This window comes from Heptranchias perlo, chromosome 7 (assembly GCF_035084215.1).
Source record: "Heptranchias perlo isolate sHepPer1 chromosome 7, sHepPer1.hap1, whole genome shotgun sequence".
Lineage (NCBI taxonomy): Eukaryota > Metazoa > Chordata > Chondrichthyes > Hexanchiformes > Hexanchidae > Heptranchias > Heptranchias perlo.
The window spans coordinates 76,929,822-76,954,123 of NC_090331.1; the positions used below are offsets into that span (position 1 = coordinate 76,929,822).

The 24,302-nt window shown below is 42.7% G+C and overlaps 2 protein-coding genes across 4 annotated transcripts in view; one reads left to right on the plus strand and one right to left on the minus strand.

Moving 5' to 3' along the window:
* Positions 1-2,387, minus strand: part of vps8 (VPS8 subunit of CORVET complex) — a 624,186-nt gene extending 621,799 nt beyond the window's left edge. Inside the window, exon 1 of one of the 2 annotated variants that reach the window (XM_067987929.1) lies at positions 2,192-2,385. In XM_067987929.1, coding sequence (XP_067844030.1) covers positions 2,192-2,263 — 72 coding nt within the window. In that variant the 5' untranslated portion in view covers positions 2,264-2,385. Of the gene's footprint in view, positions 1-2,191 lie in introns of both variants that reach the window. The other variant, XM_067987930.1, reaches the window with a different exon arrangement.
* Positions 2,388-8,655: 6,268 nt separating this feature from the next.
* Positions 8,656-24,302, plus strand: part of LOC137323885 (thioredoxin domain-containing protein 6-like) — a 51,875-nt gene continuing 36,228 nt past the window's right edge. For both annotated transcript variants that reach the window (XM_067987932.1, XM_067987931.1), the window contains exons 1-6: positions 8,656-8,715; positions 8,870-8,912; positions 10,126-10,169; positions 15,720-15,777; positions 23,216-23,319; positions 23,773-23,844. In XM_067987932.1, coding sequence (XP_067844033.1) covers positions 10,137-10,169; positions 15,720-15,777; positions 23,216-23,319; positions 23,773-23,844 — 267 coding nt within the window. In that variant the 5' untranslated portion in view covers positions 8,656-8,715; positions 8,870-8,912; positions 10,126-10,136. The remainder of the gene's footprint in view (positions 8,716-8,869; positions 8,913-10,125; positions 10,170-15,719; positions 15,778-23,215; positions 23,320-23,772; positions 23,845-24,302) is intronic.

Below are 24,302 nucleotides of genomic sequence, written 5' to 3' on the forward strand. Positions count from 1 at the left end.
TCACTCCATCACCAAGACTGCCTGCTTCCACCTCCATAATATCTCCCGACTTCATTCCTGCCTCAGCTCATCTGTTGCTGAAACCCTCATCAATGACTTTGTTACCTCTAGACTTGACTATTCCAATGCACTCCTGGCCGGCCTCCCATCTTCCATCTTCCATAAACTTGAGCTCATCCAAAACTCTGCTGCCCGTATCCTAACTCGCACCAAGTCCCATTCACCCATCACCCCTTTGCTCTCTGGCTTACATTGGCTCCCAGTCCAGCAACACCTAGATTTTAAAATTCTCATCCTTGTTTTCAAATCCCTCCATGGCCTCACCCCTCCCTATCTCTGTAACCTCCTCCAGCCATACAACCGTCCGAAGTCTCTGCACTCTTCCAATTCTGACCTCTTGCGCATCCCCGATTCTAATTGCTCCACCATTGGCAGCCTTGCCTTCAACTGCCTAAGCCCTAAGCTCTGGAATTCCCTCCCTAAACCTTTCCGTCTATCTACCTCTTTCTCCTCCTTTAAGACGCTCCTTAAAATCTACCTCTTTGACCAAGCTTTTGGTCACCTGTCCTAATATCTCCTTATGTGGCACGATGTCAAATTTTGTTTGATGACACTCCTATGAAGCGCTTTGGGATGTTTTACTACATTAAAGGCGCTATATAAATGCAAGTTGTTATTGTTATAACAACAGTGACTGGGCTTCAAAAGTAATTCATTGACCTAAAGTGTTTTGGGATGTCCTAAGCTGTGACCACGCGTTATATAAATGCAAGTTCCTGCTTTTCTTTCGCTCTGAAGTCAGGTGAAGCTTTAGCATCAATGCAAAGTAAAATCATTTCGTACTGACGCTACTGTTATAATGTAAATGCATCCTTAGAAAAGAGCCAACACTAGAAACTTAAAAACTGCTCTTACAGTTGTAAGCTGGGCAGCAGAGAGGTACGCACCACACAAGCAGGTATCTCAGATCACTTCAAAGACCGATGCTGGTATCACACTGGTACCAGCTGTTTAACTGCACTAAACAGCTGCAGTTATACCACACATACTAATCAAGACCAATTCATGTTCGAACATGCAGCAGTCATATAAACTGCAGTTATACTGTCACCCAAACTTCTTAAATTTTTCATTCATTCCAGGTAGTTCCAAGCCTCAAAACATGGTCACAGAATGGTGGCACCATAAGAACATAAGAAATAGGAAACAGGAGCAAAAGTAGGCCATACGGTCCCTCAAGCCTGTTCTGCCATTTAATCAGATCATGACTGATCTTCGACCTCAACTCCACTTTCCCGCCTGATCCCCATATCCCTTGATTCCCCTAGAGTCCAAAAATCTATCCATCTCAACCTTGAATATATTCAATACTCAGCATCTACAGCCCTCCAGGGTAGAGAATTCCAAAGATTCACAACCCTCTGCATGAATATTTATGCACACAATAACAAAAACACATATAAAAGTGAAAGTGAAACCTTAAGAAACCAATGAATGCTGAAAATACAGGGATATATATAAATGTGAAGAAGATAGCTTTTCATTGTACTTCTTTGCTGAATTGTGGCACTGGCCATTCATCCAACATTCTCTTGTACAACATCAGAAGGACAGAGTTATAATACTGCCTGTGAAGTGCAGGGCTTTCACTATTGAGCCAGATCACCAAGTTAAGATGCCACTTTTGTTCTTAAGCCACAATATGCGATCACAGCACACACAATCACAAATCAGTTTCAGACATGTGGTATAACTGTAACTTAAGAGCGATACAGGCTGTCAAACCATTTAGATTGCATTTACACTACAACATAACCCTATAGATTGTAACATAAATGTGGATCAGGGCCCAAACTGGCTGCAGCGGAAAGCGGAACAACAATCCTGGAAGAGGATGCCTGACTTCGCGTTGCCTCGGTGTCAGGTTGGGCTCTGGCTCCAGATTTACAATACAACTTCTGCGCAGCGGTGTGAAGAAATGCTGCCGCGCAGCAGTCGCACAGCTGCAGCCTTAACCAACGTGCGCAGCTGCATTTATTGTTGTTAAGAGGACCAGACAAATCGCCACTCGAAAGCTCAGTGGGTAACTGTCACTGGGCATGAAGGGCACTTGTCACAAGGCTCTGCGGCCTGGAGATAGTGCAGGGTGGGGTGGGGGGAGCAGTCGGACTGGGGCTGGCTCACTACTTACCCCGTCAACGTCGGTTAAATTGAGCTGGGAAGAGGACGAGGCCAAGCTCTGAGTCTCGGGCGAGTCCGACATCTTCTTCTCGTTGTTTGCGCTCGGCCGTCGTCCCGCAGGGGGGGGTTAACAGCCGATGACAGGTCCCCCGCCTGGCGGGGACATTCCTCCCAATAAAACCGGCGGCTGGGGGAGGCGGGACGGGCCTCGCTGCCGCACCCTCACCATGGCAACCGCCACCCGCTCTGACAGACAGCCTCGGCGGCCAATCAGCGGTCGCTCAGTGGGTTGGCGCTTTTGCCCCGAGGGTGATTGACAGCTTCGTTTGGAGCCGGGGATGAAAAGATCCAGGGCCGGAGAGCAAAAGTTCAATGGGACAAAAACACCTCGGTGTGCATTTCACGCCGAATCTGCAGTGATCATGTACACAAGTGTAAATAGAAATAAGTGCATGTATGTCTCCTACTGGCGACCAATTAACAAGAACTTGCATTCATATAGTGCCTTTAAGATGGAAAAGGGGCTTAACAAAGCGATAAGAAAAATATCAATTGTTATTTCAGATTCTTATTTGGATAGCATCTAATAAAATTGGAAGCTTGCTCAAAATTAACGAGTGTATGTCCCCCCCTTTTAAGAAAACGGATTATCCAATGGTATTCCTGTGACTTCTGTTAGCTATCTCATTGGCTGCTAGTAGGCCTGTGACTGACTTGATTATATCCATTTGTTGATTGACAGGACTCTGCACCAATGTTGCTACAGGCAGTACAAATATACACGGGAATGGGCAGGTTTCAGTTTCAGTTCATTGGCCCCTGGTAACTGTAACTGTGACCATTTCAATGGTAGTTGGAAATTGGCGTTAAATGCTTTGGTGATGTAGTCATGATGTGGAGATGCCTGTGATGGACTGGGGTTGACAATTGTAAACAATTTTACAACACCAAGTTATAGTCCAGCAATTTTATTTTAAATTCACAAGCTTTCGGAGGCTTCCTCCTTCGTCAGGTGAACAATGTTCACCTGACGAAGGAGGAAGCCTCCGAAAGCTTGTGAATTTAAAATAAAATTGCTGGACTATAACTTGGTGTTGTAAAATTGTTTACAATTGGTGATGTAGGGAAGACAACTCTGTTCATGATTGGTCTATTGAAGCTGCTGTTCATTGGTTCATTGGAATCGCGTGGTATTGACAAGGACTGGCAATAGAATAGGAAAGAGTAGTTGAACTGATTTTTGTCAGGTTCCAAAAAAGAAATCCCTTCCAAAAAGTGTTATCATAGTCATTAATACGTGCAAAATATAAATTGGAAGATTTCATTTCTTCTATCAGGATATGTCAAAGTTTTCCCCATTATTAAATTAATAGAGATATGTAATACAGCGAGGACAGCAGTTGAATATCAGGGATATATAAATATATGCTGTACATTAGACATAATATAGTAAATATACTTTATGCAAAAAAGACAATTTTGAAAATATAATTGAATCACATGGCAATAATTCTAGACTTCCAGAGGCAGACGCTTAATTTGCTCCTCTCCAAGATATAAAAAGTTATTTCCTAATTTCACACTTTATCTGAGGGAATGATTGCACCATAGGCAGAACAAAATTAAAATCATAGAATCATAGAAAGGTTACAGCACGGAGGAGGCCATTCGGCCCACCGAGTCCGCGCCGGCTCTATGCACGAGCAATCCAGCTAATCCCACTGCCTCCCCCCACCCCCCATCCCTGTAGCCCTGCACGTTTTTTCATTTCAAGTACTTATCCAGTTCCCTTTTGAAGGTCATGATTGAATCTGCCTCCACCACTCCCTCGGGCAGTACATTCCAGATCCTAACCACTCGCTGTTAATGATTGGTCTATTAAAGCTGTTGTTCATTAGTTCTTCCTCATATCACTTTTGTATTTTGTATCTGACACTCACTGTGGACTTGATGTGGTGTATTGATCCATTCCAAGTTTTGTATCTGACACTTGATGTGGTGTATTGATCCATTCCAAGTTTTGTATCTGACATTCAATGTGGACTTGATGTAGTGTATTGATCCATTCCATTTTTGTATCTGACACTCGATGTGCACTTGATGGTGTATTGATACATTCCATTTTTTGTATCTGACACTCGATGTGGATTTGATGGTGTATTGATCCATTCCACCACTCCCTCGGGCAGTGCATTCCAGATCCTAACCATTCACTGTTAATGATTGTTCTATTAAAGCTGTTGTTCATTAGTTCTTCCTCATATCACCTTTAGTTCTTTTGCCAATCACCTTCAATCTATGTCCTCTGGTTCTTGACCCTTCTGCCAATGGGAACAGGTTCTCTCCATCTACTCTGTCTAGATCCTTCATGATTTTGAATACCTCTATCAAATCTCCTCTCAACCTTTTCTATTCCAAGGACAACAATCCCAGCTTCTCCAGTCTATTCACTTAACTAAAGTTCCTCATCCCTGGAATCATTCTAGTAAATCTCTTCTGCACCCTCCCCAAAGCCCTCACATCCTTCCTAAAGTAAGGTGCCCAGAATTGGACACAATACTCCAGTTGTGGCCGAACCAGTGTTTTATAAAGGTTCATCATGACTTCCTTGCTTTTGTACTCTATGCCTCTATTTATAAATCCCAGGACCCCATATGCTTTTTAACCGCTTTCTCAACCTGCCCTGCCACCTTCAACGATTTATGCACATTTACCCCCCGATCCCTCTGTTCCTCTATCCCTTTTAAAATTGTGCCCTCTGGTTTATATTGCCTCTCCTCATTTTCCTACCGAAATGCATCACGTTGCATTTTTCTGGGTTAAACTTCATCTGCCAGGTGTCCGCCCATGCCACCAGAGTTTCTATAATCCTCTTGAAGTCTATCATTACCCTCCTCACTATTCCCTACCCTTCCAAGTTTTGTGTCATCTGCAAATTTTGAAATTGTGCCCTGTACACCCAAGTCCAAGTCATTAATATATATCAAGAAAAGCAGTGGTCCCAGTACCAACCCTTGGGAAGACCACTGCACACCTCCCTCCAGTCCGAAAAATAACCGTTCACCACTACTCTCTGTTTCCTGTCATTTAGCCAATTCTGTATCCATGTTGCTATTTCCCCCTTTATTCCATGGGCCGCAATCTTAATAGCAAGCCTATCATGCGGCACTTTATCAAACGCTTTTTGAAAATCCATATACACCACATCAACTGCACTGCCCTCATCTACCCTCTCTGTTACCTCAACAAAAAACTCTGTCAGGTTAGTTAAACATGATTTGCCTTTAACAAATCCGTGCTGGCTTTCCCTAATCAACCCACATTCGTCCAAGTGGCTGTTAATTCTGTCCCGGATTATCGTTTCCAAAAGTTTCTCCACCACTGAGGTTAAACTGACTGGCCTATAGTTGCTGGGTTTATCTTTACACCCTTTATTGAACAAGGGTGTAACATTTGCAATTCTCCAGTCCTCTGGCACCACTCCCATATCTAAGGATGTCTGGAAGATTATGTGATGGATTATGAAGATTATGAAGATTATATTGATTGGTGTGATGCTGTCCCAGCCTAGTATAAGATATGCGATTTGAGAACCTTTTCACTCATTCACCTGACGAAGGGGATAATCTCCGAAAGCTTGTGATTTTAAAATAAATTTGTTGGTCTATAACCTGGTGTTGTAAGATTCCTTACATTGGAAGATTATGACCAGTATCTCTGCAATTTCCACCCTTACTTCCCTCAGTATCCTAGGGTGCATCCCATCCGGACCAGGTGACTTATCTATTTTAAGTACAGCATGCCTTTCGAGTACCTCTTCTTTATCAATTTTTAGCCCATCCAGTATCTTAAATATATCTTCCTTTACTGAGACTCTGGCAGCATCTTCCTCCTTGGTAAAGACCGATGCAAAATACTCATTTAGTACTTCAGCCATGCCCACTGCCTCAATGAGTAGATCTCATTTATGGTCCCTAATCGGCCCCACCCCTCCTCTTACTACCCATTTACTGTTAACATGTCTGTAGAAGACTTTTGGATTCCCTTTTGTGTTGGCCGCTAATCTATTCTCATACTCTCTCTTTGCCCCTCTTATTTCCTTTTTCACTTCCCCTCTGAACTTTCTATATTCTGCCTGGTTCCCACTTGTGTTATCAACCTGACACCTGTAATACGCCCCCTTTTTCCACTTCATCTTATTCTCTATCTCCTTCGTCATCCAGGGAGCTCTGGCTTTAGTTGCCCTACCTTTCTCCCTCGTTGGAATGTATCTTGTCTGTACCCGAATCATCTCCTCTTTAAAGGCCGCCCACTGTTAAATTCAATTCAGTTTTTCCTGCCAATCTTTGATTCCAATTTACCCGGACCAGATCTGTTCTCATCCCACTGAAATTGACCCTCCTCCAATTGAGCACTTTTACTTTAGAGTGGTCCGTGTTTTTTTCCATAGCTATTCTAAACCTTATGATACTGTAGTCGCTGCTCCCTAAATGCTCCGCCACTGACACTGGCTCCACTTGGCACGTCTCATTCCCTAGAACCAAGTCCAGCAATCTTCCTCGTTGGGCCAGAAACATACTGATCGAGAAAGTTATCCTGAACACATTTCAAAAATTCCTCCCCTTCTTTGCCCCTCATATTATTGTTACCCGAGTCTATATTAGGATAGTTGAAATCCCCCGTTATCACTACTCTATGGCTTTTGCACCTCTCTGTAATTTTCCTGCAAATTTGCTCATCTAGCTTCCCACTAGCTGGTGGCCTATAGAATACACCCAGTAGTGTAATGGCACCTCTATTGTTCCTTAACTCTAACCAAATAGATTCTGTCCTTGACCCCTCCAGGATATCCTTTCCCTATGACTGCAATATTCTCCTTAATCAATACTGCCATCCCCCCACCCACCTATCTTTCCTTCCTTATCTTTCCTGAACACCTTGTATCCAGGAATGTTTAGTACCCAACCCTGCCCTTTTTTGAGCCAGGTCTCCATTATCAACACAACATCGGATTCCCATGTGGCTATTTGAACCTGCAGCTCACCAACCTTGTTTACCTCGCTTTGTGCGTTCACACACATGCACTGCAAACCTGTCTTAGACTTCCTTGTACTCGCTCTTGGTCTGACCCCACCTAATAACTTACTATTTCTTATTCTAGGACTATCCTTCTCTCCTGATCCTTAGTGCCCCTTGTTTCCGCTTTTCAGTCCTACATCTTGGTGCCCATCCCCCTGCCAAATAGTTTAAATCTCCCCCCCCCCCCCCCACAGTACTAGCGAACCTCCCCGCGAGGACATTGATCCCAGCTCCGTTGAGGTCCAACCCATCCGGCCTGTACAGGTCCCACCTCCCCCAGAACTGGTCCCAATGCCCCAGGAATCTGAAGCCCACCTCCATGCACCATCTCTCCAGCCACAGATTCATCTGTTCTATCCTCCTATTTCTATACTCGTTAGCGCATGGCACCGGAAGTAATCCAGAGATTACTACCTTTGAGGTCCTGCTTGTTAATCTCTTTCCTAACTCCTTAAATTCTGCCTGCAGGACCTCATCCCTCTTTCTACCTATGTCGTTGGTACCGATATGGACCATGACCTCTGACTGTTCACCCTCCCCTCCAAAATGTTCTTCAGCCACTCAGTGATGTCCTTGACCCTGGCACCAAGGAGGCAACATACCATCCTGGAAATTAGGGGAAATCAAGAGCTAATTACCAAGGATCACTGTTTTGGACAACATATGGTTGCCAAATACTTTTTAAGAATGACTGTCCCTCTAATCAAGGTTATATTTCTTCTATCCTCTGGATATTTCAATATGCCTTTTCTGGGCTTCACCAATGGTCCAGTAGGTAACAGTGCCATACAGTACTGAACCAAGGAAGGTGTCAAGTTTAACCTTGGTCTGTGCTGATGAGTTGGCAGATCTCAGCTAAGGCATTACAATTGGCCTCAAAGTGCTCTGCGCTATGGAAGGGTAAAATCAGCCAGTGTTACCATTCCTAATTGTTATCCAGATGCCCCTACAGATAGCCCGCAGTCACTCACTGTTTGGACTAACGTATGAAGAATGATATTTATGCAACACACTGAAGAGCTGCGGACAAGCACACGTGAAACTATAACTCAGTTTGAATCAGCATCTTCAGGAGGGATAAGGAAAGATTGGTGATGGTGGAAAAATAAAGACAAAATGTATAAAGATTCAGATGGGAAAATGTAAGATTACAATTATTCTGTATGTCACATATCATAGTCACAGAATGCAATACAAAGAATCACGAGCATGGTCCGAACATTAATAATATATGTACATGCATACAGTATTAGATGGAATGACCAGCCTGATCACATGATAGCAAACCTAGGCAACCCACAGTAGTTTACATTTCCGCTGGTGAAGCTGCTGGTTTCCTGGGATACCGGTGCAGAGCATACCAACCAAGACACAAAACATACCGAATCTGCCAAAAGAAAAGACAGGTCTCCACTAACTGCTGGCAAGTCCGGGAACGACTGCACTGCCAACAAGGTACTCAAAAAAACCCGAAGATCTTAGTGCAGCTCAAAAGAGCGAGTGTAACTCTGAGAAGTACTCACCTATCTCACTTGTATCCTTTGTAGGTACATGGTCACAGTTCGTAACCCACATTAATAGTATCTTACTTTATATTTTACAACAAAAGTGCCACAGAACAATCGGAATTAGAAAACTAGTCTACAGATCCGGTGAGTTTCCAAGTCCAATTTTATTTTGTTCGAATTTTGTTCGAATACAGATCATGCACTGTATTTCTGCAATTAGTATTATAATTCGGCATCAGAGGAATAATGTTTCAATTTATCAGTTCATTTTTTGAAGATGACTGGATGGATTTGATACATTGTTACTAAAGAACTCTAGTTACAAGTAACATTAATGGTAGATGTGAAGATTTAACAGGATTTTAAGCACTTTTAAAACCATGAAACTTTCTGTCCATGTGTACAATCCATTAGATATGGATGTGGCTGGACTTTAAAAAGTAAATACATGAACCACAGAGGTGCACAATGGATTGGAGCTCAGACGTTATGAAAGCTCGTGAGCTCATCATGGTAATGTGCAAACTAAGAAGATGGCAACACGAATTACTAAAAGTTCCATAGTTATTGTTAATGAACACTCTGAGCTGCCCTTAGATGAACTTACAATATTAATAAAATAAAATTAGTTTTAAGCTAGTATGCACTGGCTGCGATGTGGAGTCAGAAGCCCTTTGTTGCACTTTGTGCCTGGCTGAAGCTATTTAAAAGCCTGTGCAAACTCAGAGCGGTGTGAAATGAGATCTTGAAGGGAGTCTCAGCTTCAGTTTTCTGCATCGGACATCATTAAGGTCTTAGATTGCTAATTCAGTGCCAACTTATGTCCAGTAATGAGAAATTTTACATTACTGGTTCAAGCCCATTAGCAACTTGGTTGATATAGCCCAAAATTATTTCAATCAGGACCCTGGGGGATAAGTTTCCAGAGACCCCATTCCCAGCAAAATTATTGATCAGAATTGGCTGATTAGTGCTCTTTGTTGAGCAAAAATCTGTTTTGGGAGAAGAATCTCCAACAGTTTATCCTTTACAGCACTTACAGGGGAGATTTTCATCCCATTACTGCAATCTGGAATCGACTCCAGGTACTAGAGACAAACTGGCACTGTTCTAACTAGCTGTGCCACCTAGTCCTCCAACTACCAATAATTATCTCAATATAGCTCATCTGAAAACATAAAAACACCTCCCATCTGAGCAAGTTAAATTTAAGATGTTAGATACATGGACAAAGGTAGAGTTTAACATCCAAACTAAGTTATCAGTGGACCCAGATATGATACTAGAAAAAATATAAAGAAACGATGAAGATAGATTGAATCTTGCTAATGTGATTGTCAATTTGTTTTCTAATCAGGAGAGGCCCACATGGCTGGAAAGAAGAAAGAAATAATTCTGCAGGTAGGCCTGGAAAATACAAAACAATTGCAGATCTAAAGGTTCCATTTTAGTTGTTACTCATTTTTATTAATAAATTCCCGGATTGTAAAACTATTCCCAATTATTTTTATTGCTCATTTTCACCCCAAAATTGATGGATTTACCAAGCATTGTGAGTCTTAAGAGGTTCTATACATGTCCTTCAGCTGGACAGGAAGATAGGGTTGAGAGACTATAGTAATGATCAGAGACTTATGATACTGGGACTATTTTCACTGGAGCAGAGAAGCCTGAGAGGACATTTAAATGAGGTTTTTGAAATTGTGATGGATTTGAACAAGGAAAAACTATTTTCTCTGGTTGGGGAGTCAATGATGAGGGGCTATCAATTTAAAATTGACACAAAGAAAGTGAGGTGGAAGCTGAGGAGAAATTTCTTTACATAGAGTATAGAATGTTCTACCACAGGTAACTGAGGCAGAGACCATTGCATCTTTTAAGGGATGAGTGGATAAATATTTGAAGCACAAGAACATACAAAACTATGGGGAGATAGCCGGGCAGAGGGGTTAGTTATGGATTGCTTTAACAAAGGGCCAACACAGACATAATGAGCCGAATGACCTCTTTCTTTGCTGCACACTTCTGTGGTTCTATACTGCCTGATGTGATATGTAGCATTTTCTCACATTACCTCCACAGGACAGGAGCAAAAATATGAAAATATATGTATAGCTTAAGTAAAAATAGAAAAGGGTTTTTCGAAAACTACATAACCAATGATGTGGAGATGCCGGTGATGGACTGGGGTGAACAAATGTAAGGACTTGCACAACACCAGGTTATAGTCCAACAGTTTTATTTTAAATCACAAGCTTTCGGAGCTTTCTTCCTTCGTCAAGTGAGTGAAGGGTTCTAAAAACGCATAGCATATATAGTCAGAGAACAATGCCTGGTGATTACAGATAATCTTTCCAACTGCCCCCTATCACACCTCGGCTGGGAGACGATCACAGCAATCAAAGGTGTCGTTGGTGTTCAGACAGGTTAGCCACGGAAAACATTACATCCCAGTATACTGAATACACAATGGGTCAGATCACAAAGACAGAGAGAGAAAGAGACCCGAAAGGCATATAGAGAGAGAGAATGTCCAGTTGTATTAAAAACAGATAACCTTTTTTCGCTGGTGGGGTTACATGTAGCGTGACATGAACCCAAGATCCCGGTTGAGGCCGTCCTCATGGGTGCGGAACTTGGCTATCAATTTCTGCTCAACGATTTTGCGTTGTCGTGTGTCTCGAAGGCTGCCTTGGAGAACGCTTAGCCGAAAATCGGAGGCTGAATGTCCTTGACTGCTGAAGTGTTCCCCGACTGGGAGGGAACCCTCCTGTCTGGCGATTGTTGTGCAGTGTCTGTTCATCCGTTGTCGCAGTGTCTGCATGGTCTCGCCGATGTACCATGCTCCGGGGCATCCTTTCCTGCAACGTATGAGGTAGACAACGTTGGCCGAGTCATGGGAGTATGAATCATGTACCTGGTGGGTGGTGTCCTCTCGTGTGATGGTGGTATCTGTGTCGATGATCTGGCATGTCTTGCAGAGTTTGCCGTGGCAGGGTTGTGTGGTGTCGTGGACGCTGTTCTCCTGAAAGCTGGGTAATTTGCTGCGAACAATGGTCTGTTTGATGGTCTGTTTTAACCTCAAACAGACCATTGTTCGCAGCAAATTACCCAGCTTTCAGGAGAACAGCGTCCAAGACACCACACAACCCTGCCACGGCAAACTCTGCAAGACATGCCAGATCATCGACACAGATACCACCATTACACGAGAGGACACCACCCACCAGGTACATGGTTCATACTCCTGTGACTCGGCCAACGTTGTCTACTTCATACGTTGCAGAAAAGGATGCCCCGGAGCATGGTACATCGGCGAGACCATGCAGACACTGCGACAACGGATGAACGGACACCGCGCAACAATCGCCAGACAGGAGTGTTCCCTCCCAGTCGGGGAACACTTCAGCAGTCAAGGACATTCAGTCTCCGATCTTTGGGTTAGCGTTCTCCAAGGCAGCCTTCGAGACACACGACAACGCAAAATCGTCGAGCAGAAATTGATAGCCAAGTTCCGCACCCATGAGGAAAGCCTCAACCGGGATCTTGGGTTCATGTCACGCTACATGTAACCCCACCAGCGAAAAAAAGTTATCTGTTTTTAATACAACTGGACATTCTCTCTCTCTATATGCCTTTCGGGTCTCTTTCTCTCTCTGTCTTTGTGATCTGACCCATTGTGTATTCAGTATACTGGGATGTAATGTTTTCCGTGGCTAACCTGTCTGAACACCAACGATACCTTTGATTGCTGTGATCGTCTCCCAGCCGAGGTGTGATGGGGGTAGTTGGAAAGATTATCTGTAATCACCAGGCATTGTTCTCTGACTATATATGCTATGCGTTTTTAGAACCCTTCACTCACCTGACGAAGGAGGAAAGCTCTGAAAGCTTGTGATTTAAAATAAAACTGTTGGACTATAACCTGGTGTTGTGCAAGTCCTTACATAACCAATAGGAGAGAAAGATCAAACAACATGTACAAAGGATTTTGTCGCCAATTTTCTTTCATTTTTACTCGATTTTCTTCTCTTCTCTCCACGAGGTACTGTCTCATGCTATGATACGGGTCAATGGGTGCTGGCTGCTCTCCAATACCTCACCAAGTTCATGCAAGGGGCCTACACAGTGAGTGTCTGCAGGCTATTCAATCACAATAGCTGAGCCCAATTCTATCCTTAGCCAACATTCACAAACATGCACTTTCCAGCATGGGCGACAAGCATAAGACACAGTTGTAGCATGGCTTGGGTGGAGATTTTTGTCAGTCACTTTAGAATATTTTTGCTTGGATAACAATTGCTAAGACCAATTAGGTGCAGCACAGCAACTCCAACTAATTTCCCCACTAACCCATCCTACTTCAAAGGTGCTGTAGGCAAATATTGCACCACCACCGCCTTCACTAACTCAGCACAGACCACAGATTGAACATAGAGCCTTCTTCTTCCTTATGGGGTTGAATTCCTGCCGGATTCTCCCGATCGCCCACCCTAACCGGAGCAAGATCCATGGAAACCCCAGAGAAACAAGTGTAATCAGCGCTGACACCGTTTCTGTAGGGTTTCCGCGGATCTTCTGCCGAAGTTCCAGCGGACAATCGGGGGAATCCCAGTGGAAATTAATGGTGTATAACTGAAACTGAGAAACTCCTAGAAAATTAAAACTCAACCTGAAAATGAAGAATTCTACTCAGTTTACATTTCTGCTTATTTTATTCAATACAGTCTACTCTGCTTAATTCAGGATGTGGAGATGCCGGTGATGGACTGGGGTTGACAATTGTAAACAATTTTACAACACCAAGTTATAGTCCAGCAATTTTATTTTAAATTCACAAGCTTTCGGAGGCTTCCTCCTTCCTCAGGTGAATTCCAACAACGTCATTTCCAACAACGTTCACCTGAGGAAGGAGGAAGCCTCCGAAAGCTTGTGAATTTAAAATAAAATTGCTGGACTATAACTTGGTGTTGTAAAATTGTTTACAATTGCTTAATTCAGAGTCAGTTAATTTAAATTAGCTTTTTTTAAGCACTAAATTACTACTTTCCTATGTTATTTAATGTTGGTTAATTCAAATTACTGAATAATTAATTTTTTTTAATACAAAAAATGACTGTAATGATATACATGGCCATTTCTGGGTAACTTGACTGAGTTGATTGTGGGATTTTCCACAGAGGCAGGAATATGATCGCACTTCATTGAGGGAGCAGAGTTGAAGCCATAATGTTTCCTCAAGCCTGTTTACTGTGGGCTCACTTTCTTCTAGCACTGCCCACGCTGGCCCACTGTTGGGCCCACAGAGTTGGCAACTTCCTCAATAAATCTACGTGCAACAACAGCAATTCAGAATGGTCTCAGAACATTAAATTTCAGCATCAGACACATTTAAAAAAGGATAGAAATGAAATCGGTTGCCATATTATGAAATGCTTGATCATCAAAAGTACAAATCACCGCCGGAGGGACCCTCACTGTCCTCTCACCCCGGCCTTGTAGAATTGTAAAAAGAAGTTTATCATTCTGTTTTAGAATTCAGTGCCAACTCGTATTCATGTCACTGAAGATAACTAGCATTTACTGATTAGCAGCAAAGAAACTGGGCAGGTTTAAGATTTACTCCAATTTATAAACAAATAAAAGCATTTGATTTCTCCCAGGCTTAACCTTTAGTGCACTGGTTAACATGTTCAGTTGAGTTTCTGTCTGTATTATTTTAACGCAGTTGTTATTTTAAATGGGTTAACAACTACACTAAAATAATACAGACAGGAATTTATGGTAACGTATTTACTGGGGCACAGGTGAAATCAAACCCACTAATAAGGCTACGCCACCATTAGTAAATAGTCCTTTTGAAAAGTCAAACCATTAGCGAGTCATGTTAACATAGAAGGTCTTTTTGCTGTACATTTCTGTTGGTCGTGTTTGAATATTCTTGTTTAGACAGCAAGTGCTAATGATGTCAGGAAAACCAGTATGAATGAGTTACTATATTCTGATAACACGTGGGACCTGAATTAACCTGTAACCACAAGATGCTGAGGCAGCCCTTCTCAATGACAATATCTCTGCTGCTGTTAATCTTGCTCCCTCACACTGTCAGGCACAGCAATTCTCAGAACTCTGAGATAGTAAATAAACTATCTTCACCCTAATTTATCATCACTTAATGTTTGTACAAAAATACTAAAAATAAAGTCAGTCAAGGATATTTACATCGATGGGGAGGTGGTACTGGTTTGGGGGAACTGTTGAGCGGAACAGCACAAGGGAAACTTTGTAAAAAAATTACCAGTTAAAAAGATAAACTAAAATGCATAAAACGGTGAGTTTATATGGGAGGGGAATTCGGTGCTTAAAAAAGCAAGGTGGGAAAAAGAAAAGGACCATATAGCACCACACCAGAATCCTCAATTAACTTCACATTTAATGAGTTAGTCTGAAGCACAGTGATTGCTATGCTGGTAAATGTGGCAACCATTTTGCACACAGCGAGATCCCACAAACAACAATAAGAATGAACGGTTAACATTTTTTAGGTACTGTTGGTTAACAGATAGTCCCATTTGATTGTTAACATCCACTTGAAAGAGGACCTTGGTTTAATCTCTCATCTGAGACAATAAATGCAACTCTGACAGTGCAGAACATCCACGTTACTGGATTGAAATGTCATTGTAAATTGTGCACTTAAATGCTAGAGTGGGGCTTAAACCCACAACCTTTAAACTCAGAGGCAAAAACATTACCAATTGAGCTAAGATAACACCCACTTTTCACAGCTCCTGCTGCTCTTTCCTCCTCTAATTGTTTTGTATATTTTTCCTGTAGCTAGGAAAAAATTTCCTATTAATGGGGAAATGAATTCAGGAGCAAATTATTCTGACTTTGTTCTGTACAATAACCCAACCATACTCAACAATTACTCACTTGTTTTCTGTGCAGACTACTATCTTGAATCAGGAGCAATGGGATGAAATGCTGGCTACTACAGGACTGGTTGGTAAGAAACTTTTCAAAGCTAAATTCAACCAATTCTACCTCAAAGTAGAGGCAATTTCAGGAGTAAGGACAACAATGGGTTGAAATCACACTGTGTGATATTAATAATGAACACATATCACATTTGTATGAAATTCTTGTGTCCACTCTTTTAACAAAAATATTTAAAATAAACAGGTTAACACCTTTATTGAAATAACAAAGAAAGGAAGCACCTATGAATACATTAATATATAATATTAATATTGTACTGGCACTTATATTGTGCCTTTAATGTAGAAAAAAGTCTCAAGGCATGTCATAGAGACATAGGGAAAATGGATGCCAAACCAAAGAAGGAGATTAGAAGGGATGACTAAAAGCCAGGTCAAGGAGACGGGTTTTAAAGAATGTTTCCAAGCAGGAGCGGGAGGTGGAAAGGCGGATGGATTTAGGGAGGGAATTCCAGAGCTTGAGGCATAGGCGGCTGAAGGTGCGGCCACCAGTGGTAGGATGAAGTCGGCTGGTGTATAAGAGTCCGGAGTCAGAGAAACAAAGAGTTCAGTGGGGGGGGGGGGAGGAGGATTTGTGGGGCTGACGGTGGTTACAGAGACAGGGAGAGGTGGGCTATGGAAGAATTTAAACTTAACAATAAAAAATTTAAATTTGGGGGTGTTAGGAGACTGGGAGTCAATGAAGGCCATTGAGGCCAGAGGTAATGGGCAAGCAGGTTGCAGGATGGATAAGCAGCTAAGTTTTGGATGAGTTGTAGCTTACTGAAAGTAGAGGAAGGGAGGCCGACCAGGAGACCATTGGAGCAATTGAGTCTGGAGGTGACAAAAACATGGATGAGCATTTCAGTGACAGATGGGATGGAGGGAGCGATGTTATGGAGGCGGTAGTAGACACTATTTGTGATTTAGAGTATATGGAGTCAGAAGCTGAGCGCAGGGTCAAATAGGGTGCTGAGGTTGCAAACAGTCCAGTTCAGCCTGAGACAATGGCTGGGCAGAGGGAATGGAGTTGATGCCAAACGTACAAAGATTGTGGCGGGGTCGAAGACAATGGCTTTAGTCTTACCAATACTTAGCTGGAGGAAATTTTATCTCATCCAAGACTGGATGCAAGATAAAAGTTCTAACAGCACAGCGACTGTGGACTGTTTCTTTGCTGATGACATCCTTACACAGAAGAATGGATATTTGTAACATAGGGCTATAGGGGTGTAATTTCCTGTGTATTTGCACCCAGAAATGCACATAATCGGGGTGTAAAGCAAAAACCTGGCGTAAAAAAGCGAGCAAACTCAGGCACAAGTGTGCTTTGCACGTAATTACATTACGCCCGATGTTCCTCGATCTTTTACACCTGTCTACTGATCCTTGTGCCCGAACACAGCTTGGCTCATTATAATGGCTCAGGCCCCAGGTTAAAGAGCCATGCGCACAAATTTCCTGCAATTACACTGGTTCAAAATGGGTATTGAATTAAGCCCAGAATTTTTCTGGTGTTTTATTGTGATTTTTTTTAAAGCGATTTTTAAAAAAATTATCCTCACTGAGACCTGCACTATGTTTTCTGTTTCTTTGAACGCTTTTTTTGTGGCTTCAGTATAGGTCACATTAAAAATTGAAAAGCTTCCACAATTGCATGTTCTTAAACATACTGTGCTTAATATGCATGAATGATAGATAGCTTGAAACTGTAATTTTCATACTTAAAGAAGGGCTATATGGTGTGAGTTTGCCGCTTTCCATGGGCCCCCGTTGTTTACGCTGATTTCCACTTGTTTACACCAAATTTTACGATCCGAAGTATGCTAATGAGATTGGCAGGAATTTTAAGAGGAGATTGATATTACCAAAATGGGCCCACAAATAGGAGTAATTTCAGGTTTAACTTTCCCATTAGGCCCCCACAGGAAATTCCACCCCATATTTCCAACTGGTGCTATTTCTGTATGAATGCTTACTCTGCTCATACAAAATTCCCGTAGGCACTTTTTTTAATGCAAGCACTAACCCATTTGTTTTAAATAGGGTAACACCTGCATTAAAAGGTTCACCGAGGAATTTAGTACAAACAGGGTAAGTATCCTTACAGGAACAGTGCCAGTGATTACTGGAAGTCAGGAGTTCATTTCCAACAAATACAGTAATATGGTCAATGTATGGTCAAAAATAATCTAGATGTAAAATAACGATCTAGTGTTGATTAGTATTTCAAATTCAATCAGGGGTATGTTGTTGGTTTGCTGGTGAGAGGTTTAGCCAAGAAAATCTAAATGATGTAAATATAAGATTGAGTCGCACGATAAACATTTTCAGCTTTGCATGGTCAGGGGTCAGGGAGACAAGTTATACTTGTGGCTGTTCATATCCCTCAGGAAATCAAGTAGGTCAAGTTGATCTCACAGTCAGACAAATTCTACATGGTCTATGGAAGAAATAGGCCTGGTGTCATTAAAGATCTTTGCTTGTTGCTTATTTTCATACATTTCAATCATAATGGTCAAATCAGTCTGAACTTCGTCTGTAGAAGTAACTGGTGATAGATCAATGAAGTGATAGTGACTACGCAGCACAAATATGATCTGAGAAACCGTTGTTTATTTTGTGACCTAGTGATGCTTAACCTTAGGCCACCGTGGTTTAAGAATGTAATGTCAACTGTGGTTTAGTTGACGAATTAAAATAATATTATTGAATCACACTCGTCTGTTACTCATTCATCCAGCTAACTCAACATCTGTAAACCACTCCTTCATTGGTTTTGCATGTGATTTACTAACTGTCCCTCAATAAATAATTTTTGAGAAACACATCACTCCCATGTAATACTGTTGATGATATCATAACAGAAAGTGAGACAGGCCCCTTATGGAGGAAATGAGAACACCAAACATGTCATGATCAAGGTCATGTGATCTGTTTTATTTTTGACATCTTGAATATTCCTTAACCCTTACAAGTTATTCTAACTTCTAGTTATAATGACATGAATTCAGTGACCAGGACCTTGCACCAGTGTTGATCTGCTGTGGTTGTTCTTTTAATAAGCCTAAACAAAGGGTGAGTGAAGTACCGTTGACTGTCAGCTTGTTTGACAGCTCAGTGGGTCAGTGGTGTGGTATTTGAAAGGTTCTATCTTCGATTACTGACCTGGCTGAATTAGCTGAGCTCAGTCAGCGCACTGGTAAGGGCACTACAAATGGACTCATTGGGGGGGGGGGGGGGATTTTAACCCCCAAGTGACCCCAACCCGCCCACTTTCGGTTTTAAAGGAGGCAGATTGGGGGATGGGCGACCTACCCACTCCCAGGAGGCGGGTAGGTCAGTGAAATCTGTTAAGGAGGCTGCAGGAATCCTAACAGGTTCAAGAGGTGAGAAGGGCTGGATCCATGAGGTAAGTGCATTTATAGCACTGTTTGTGGGCCAGGAGGAGCAGGATGCTTCTCCCTTTATACCACTTTATACACCCTGCGATTGGACCCTGAGATGTCCAACATTCCCCCCCCCCCCCCCCCAGCCAACAATGTCCGACTTCCTACTTTCCCCCCAACGATGCCTGACTTCCCCCACCCCACCAATCCCCCCGCAATCGCCCCCCCATCCAAACCCCGAAGACCCGGCTCTCTCCCCAGCTGCTTTCCCATTTGACAGGCAGACAGCCTGTCAACATGGTTAGCTGTTGGGTGCGAAACTTGTTGGAAAAATTTAAAAGATGTCCCACTGTCAAAATTGTCACAACGTGTGGGAAACCCTTACTCGGAGGGTTTCCCGTCCGAAAATCCTCTACCCCGCTCTCTTCCCGGCTCTGAGTAAATACTGGGGCCATTGTCTCCAGGCTAGCAATGGGAAAAAAACACCCAAGCTTCACATTCCTGATCACCATCCACTGACCCTGCTGGAAAGTGCATTTGTGTGTATCTGGATGAGGACAGAATTGGATTTGGTTGCGATAATGGCTCAATCAAATGACCTGCTGACACTCTAAGACGGTGGTTTTCAAACTTTTGTGTGGGATTCCCCAGTAAAAAATTGGCATACTCCTGTGACTCATTTAAATGTCCATTGGTGGTTCAGTAATGCAACACCATTGTAACTGGGACACTGCAAGGGTTTTAAATTAGGAAGGCAGCTTTTAAAAAAACAAGAATGGCTAAATGCCAAATGAAAATCGGGAGAGAAGTGTAACAGGTGGCTGATTCAATATCGTATGTTTTACACTATTGCCCAAAGTCAAAATTATGCCTGTAGACTGTTAAATAGGTGAGAACACTTCATTGATCAGTTGACTTCTAATACTCTTTGCTGTTGTCATTAAGGAGTCTTCCAAGTCACGGTCCTCCTGATGCTCTGTTCCATGCTATTTTCCCTCCAAAGCAGCTAGGGCCAATTCCTCAGGAATCTCCATGTCCAAGCTTTTTGGATGGCAATGTTGGCAGGGGGACAGCAAGCTATAATTACGCAGGATATTCAATCTGGAGCATGTAACAAAACCCTTCCTGATCTATTGAGACTGCAAGTGCACCCCTTTAAGATCCCTGTGGTCCTCTCAGTGACCACTCTGGTAGAGGCATATGCCCCATTGCAGCACTGCTCAGCTTGCAAGTCTTAGGGGCGTTATTATCCATGGCAACAAGGGGTAAGCCTTGTCACCCACAAACCACCCATTCACTTGACTATTGCCCTGAAAGAACTCAGGGAGGGCAGAATTCCTGAGGATGAATGCAATATGACAACTTCCAGAAAACCTGGCATTGATGTGAAAGGTTCTTTGCATCTGGTCACACACAATCTGGACATTAACCTAGTAGGACTCTTTCTGTTAAGAAAGTTGAGGGGGTTAACAGTAGGAGCTTGCAGTGCTATGTGGGTGCCTCTAATGCACCCTGCAGATTGGGGGATCCAGGGATGCAATAAAACTAAATGGCCCGATCACACTGCTGCTTTGCTCTTATGCCAAACTGGATGAATTCCCCAGCTCTATCACAAGGTGTGTCAGTGACCTGATGAATACATGCCCGGATGGCACCCTGGATGTTAGAGCAAAGATCCCCTGTGACTGCTTAAAATGAGCTTGTGACATAAAAATTGAGTATAGTCTGGGCAGATGATGTTGGCTGCAGATCATCATGCAGTAGCTGGCTCAGCTCTTCTACTTCCTCTTTGGTGAAGCGCAGCCTTCAATCGTAGAGCTTCTCACTAAGGTCTTCATAGGATCTGCGTGGCCTGTAAGTTCTTTGTAGAGGGGTAATATCACATTCTCCTCAAACAATGTCTCACTCTCCTTTCCTGCACTGCTCCCTCCTTCTCCTCCATTAAAATTGCAAACAAGGGAATGGCCCATTGGGAACCCCAGACCTCTCACTGTGCTGGGACAAAAATTTCCCACTGGCCTCAGAGGCGAATCCAGCTCCATTCAGGTTCAACTCAAAAAAAAACCCACTTAAATACCTCTTCTGTAATTGCAGCCATCTTTCTTTAAAGCTCCTTGAAGTGGCAGCCTACAAAGTAAAGCACTTCTGCCAGTTTCAGTTGATACTTGCAAGAGGTACACCTTACTTATTTTGTTCTAAGTTACTCATGCTACAATGGGAGTGCAAGTCAATGACATTTCAGATTCTAAAGCTGTTCCTCCTTATTTTAATAAATGCTAATGAGCTTCCAGCAGTTTCGGCGAGCACATATATAAACAGCCTCAGATCACGATGGACACTGCAGCACAGCCATTACAAAGCAGAAATGGGTCCTGCCCCTAGAATTCACTTTCAAAATTGTCGCATATCAAATCTTTTGCCAATCACCTTAGATCTGTGTCCTCTGGATCCCAACCCTTCTGCCACTTGAAACAGTTTCTCCTTATTTACTTTATCAAAACCATTCATGATCTTGAACACCTCTATCAAATCACCCCTTAACCTTCTCTGTTCTTTAGGAAGGATGCGAAGGCCTTGGAGAGGGTGCAGAAAAGACTTACTTGAGTGGTTCCAGGGATGAGGGACTTCAGTTAAGTGATAGACTAGAGAAGCTGGGATTGTTCTCCTTGGAGCAGAGAAGTTTGAGAGGAGATTTGATCGAGGTGTTCAAAATCATGAAGGGTCTAGACAGAGTAGATAGAGAGAAACTGTTCCCATTGGTGGAAGGGTCGAGAACCAGAGGACACAGATTTAAGATGATTGGCAAAAGAACAAAACGTGACGTGAGGAAAAACTTTTTTTGAACAGCGAGTGGTTGTGATCTGGAATGCATTGCCTGAAAGGGTGTTGGAGGCAGATTCAATCATGGCTTTCAGAAGGGAACTGAATAAGTACTTGAAAGAAAAAAAATTGCAGGGCTATGGGGAAAGGGCGGGGGAGTGGGACTAGCTGGATTACTCTTGCATAGGGCAGACATGGACTTGATGGGCCGAATGGCCTCCTTCTATGCTGTAACCATTCTATGATTCTAAGGAGAACAACCCCAGCTTCTCCAGTCTCTCCACATAACTGAAGTCTCTCAACCCTGGTACCATTCTAGTAAATCTCTTCTGTACCCTCTCTAAATACATCCTTCCTAAAGTGTGGTGCCCAGAATTGAACACAATACTCCAGCTGAGGCCTAACCAGTGTTTTATAAGGGTTTAACACAACTTGTATCCTCATTTTAAGCTACAAGCTCGCCGAAAATGGTGAGTAAATTAGGGACCAATGTGCTAGTAAATGAAAAGTTATAGAAACATTTAGAAATGTGATGATAGACAGAAATAAAATGACCTTGTGGGACATCTGGGATCCCCTTTAAGGCCCCAGAACCCCAGTTTGAAAGCATATGCCCAGGGGTCACACATGAAGAATGGCCACTTGGGCAAGGTATTAGTGAGATTGTTGGCAACTGTACCCAGCATGAGTTAATACCTTCAGGAGCGGAGGAGAGTCAGGGTACAGTAGCCTAGTTGTCATGACAATGAACCAGAGGTAGTGAGTTAAAATTCCAACATGGCAAGTGAAATTGAATTCAGAAAATCTGATAATTTGTGGGCTGGCACCATAAAATGACCATGAAAACTATCGGATTGTTGTAAAAACCCAATTGGTTCACTGATGTCCTTCAGGGAAGGGAACCTGTCACCCCTACCTGGTCTGGCCTGCACATTACTCCAGTTCAACACCATATGGTTGATTCTTAATACCCTCAGGACAGCTGGGAATGGACAATTAATACTGACTTGCCAGTGTTGCCCATTTCTTAAGAACAAATAATAAAAAAAAATATTGAGAGAAAAATGAAAAAAAAAGCACACTGACTACATCCAACACCTGGTGAAATACATCTATTGTCAATTGACAAATGCAAAATGGCACAGATTAAAGTTGATAACATCACACTCTCTTACTTTTACGTAACCTATTTTTAATGCAACTTATATTCGTTTCAGATAGATTGCACTAAATTACAGCTATGTTAACTCTTTGGCAGTGGTGGATGTGTACCAAGCCTGGTGTGGTCCCTGCAAGGCTGTGATCAGTTTGTTTCGGAAGATTAAAAATGAACTGGGAGATAATCTCTTGCATTTTGCAGTGGTAAGACATTTATTCCTACTATGGATCAAAATGTCATTTAGGAACATTTAATTATCACCATTATAGTAGTGTCACTCAAAACATAACATAAAATAAGCCCCATTCTCCGTGAAGGAACTGCCTGAGAGAGATGCACGGGGCTGTGTATAAAGCTTCACTGCTTATACTTTGTGCAGAGATTTTGAAGCAATGCAGGATGCTAACATGCAGCTGCAGCCAACTCTAGAGTACCTACCATAAACATGGAAGTCATGGATTAGTAATTATTGGGGTTCTCTTGTAGCCAGTAAAATTGTAATGAGCTGATAGCCTGGCCAACTGCCCACTCGCTCCAGTCTTGTAGAACATGGAGCAGTCCCATTAAAAAAAATTGAAGTGATCATATGGGAAACTGAAGGAATATGCCTTCTGAATGCATTTAACAAGTTGCTGTTTCTACACTCGTTTTTTCAGGCTGAAGTGGACACCATTGACTCCCTGCAAAAATACAGAGGGAAATGTGAACCCACCTTCCTTTTCTATGGAGTGAGTTAAAATTAAATGGATTTAAGAAGCAAAAAAGTGACACGTTTTCTGGTTCATATTATGCTCCCCTCCCTGAATTATTTCTCTTCTCCTCTGACCCAACTTGGGTAATGGGTTCCACAGGCGCTGCCAGCCTCCTGGTATCTTGCCCAGGATGCCATTCTTCATGAGTGAGCGCAGCTAGTGAGTATCAGCAGGTAAATTAGCCACCCTTGATGGGGCCCTGGAAATGGGCAGCCCAGACGTCTGCCGAAAACAGCTGTTCAGCAGCCTAAACTCCTGCTCTTAAAGGGACTGCTACAGGTAAGTTAAACTTTTAAAATCATTTTTGTAGGGTTAGGGGGAGTATTAATACTGCTCCTGACCCCACAAGAATCAACTCCCGCGATGCCCGACCCTGCGCAGCCCCCCTCAGGTTCGCCTCTCCCCCACCCCCCCCAACCCCAACTTAACTGCGC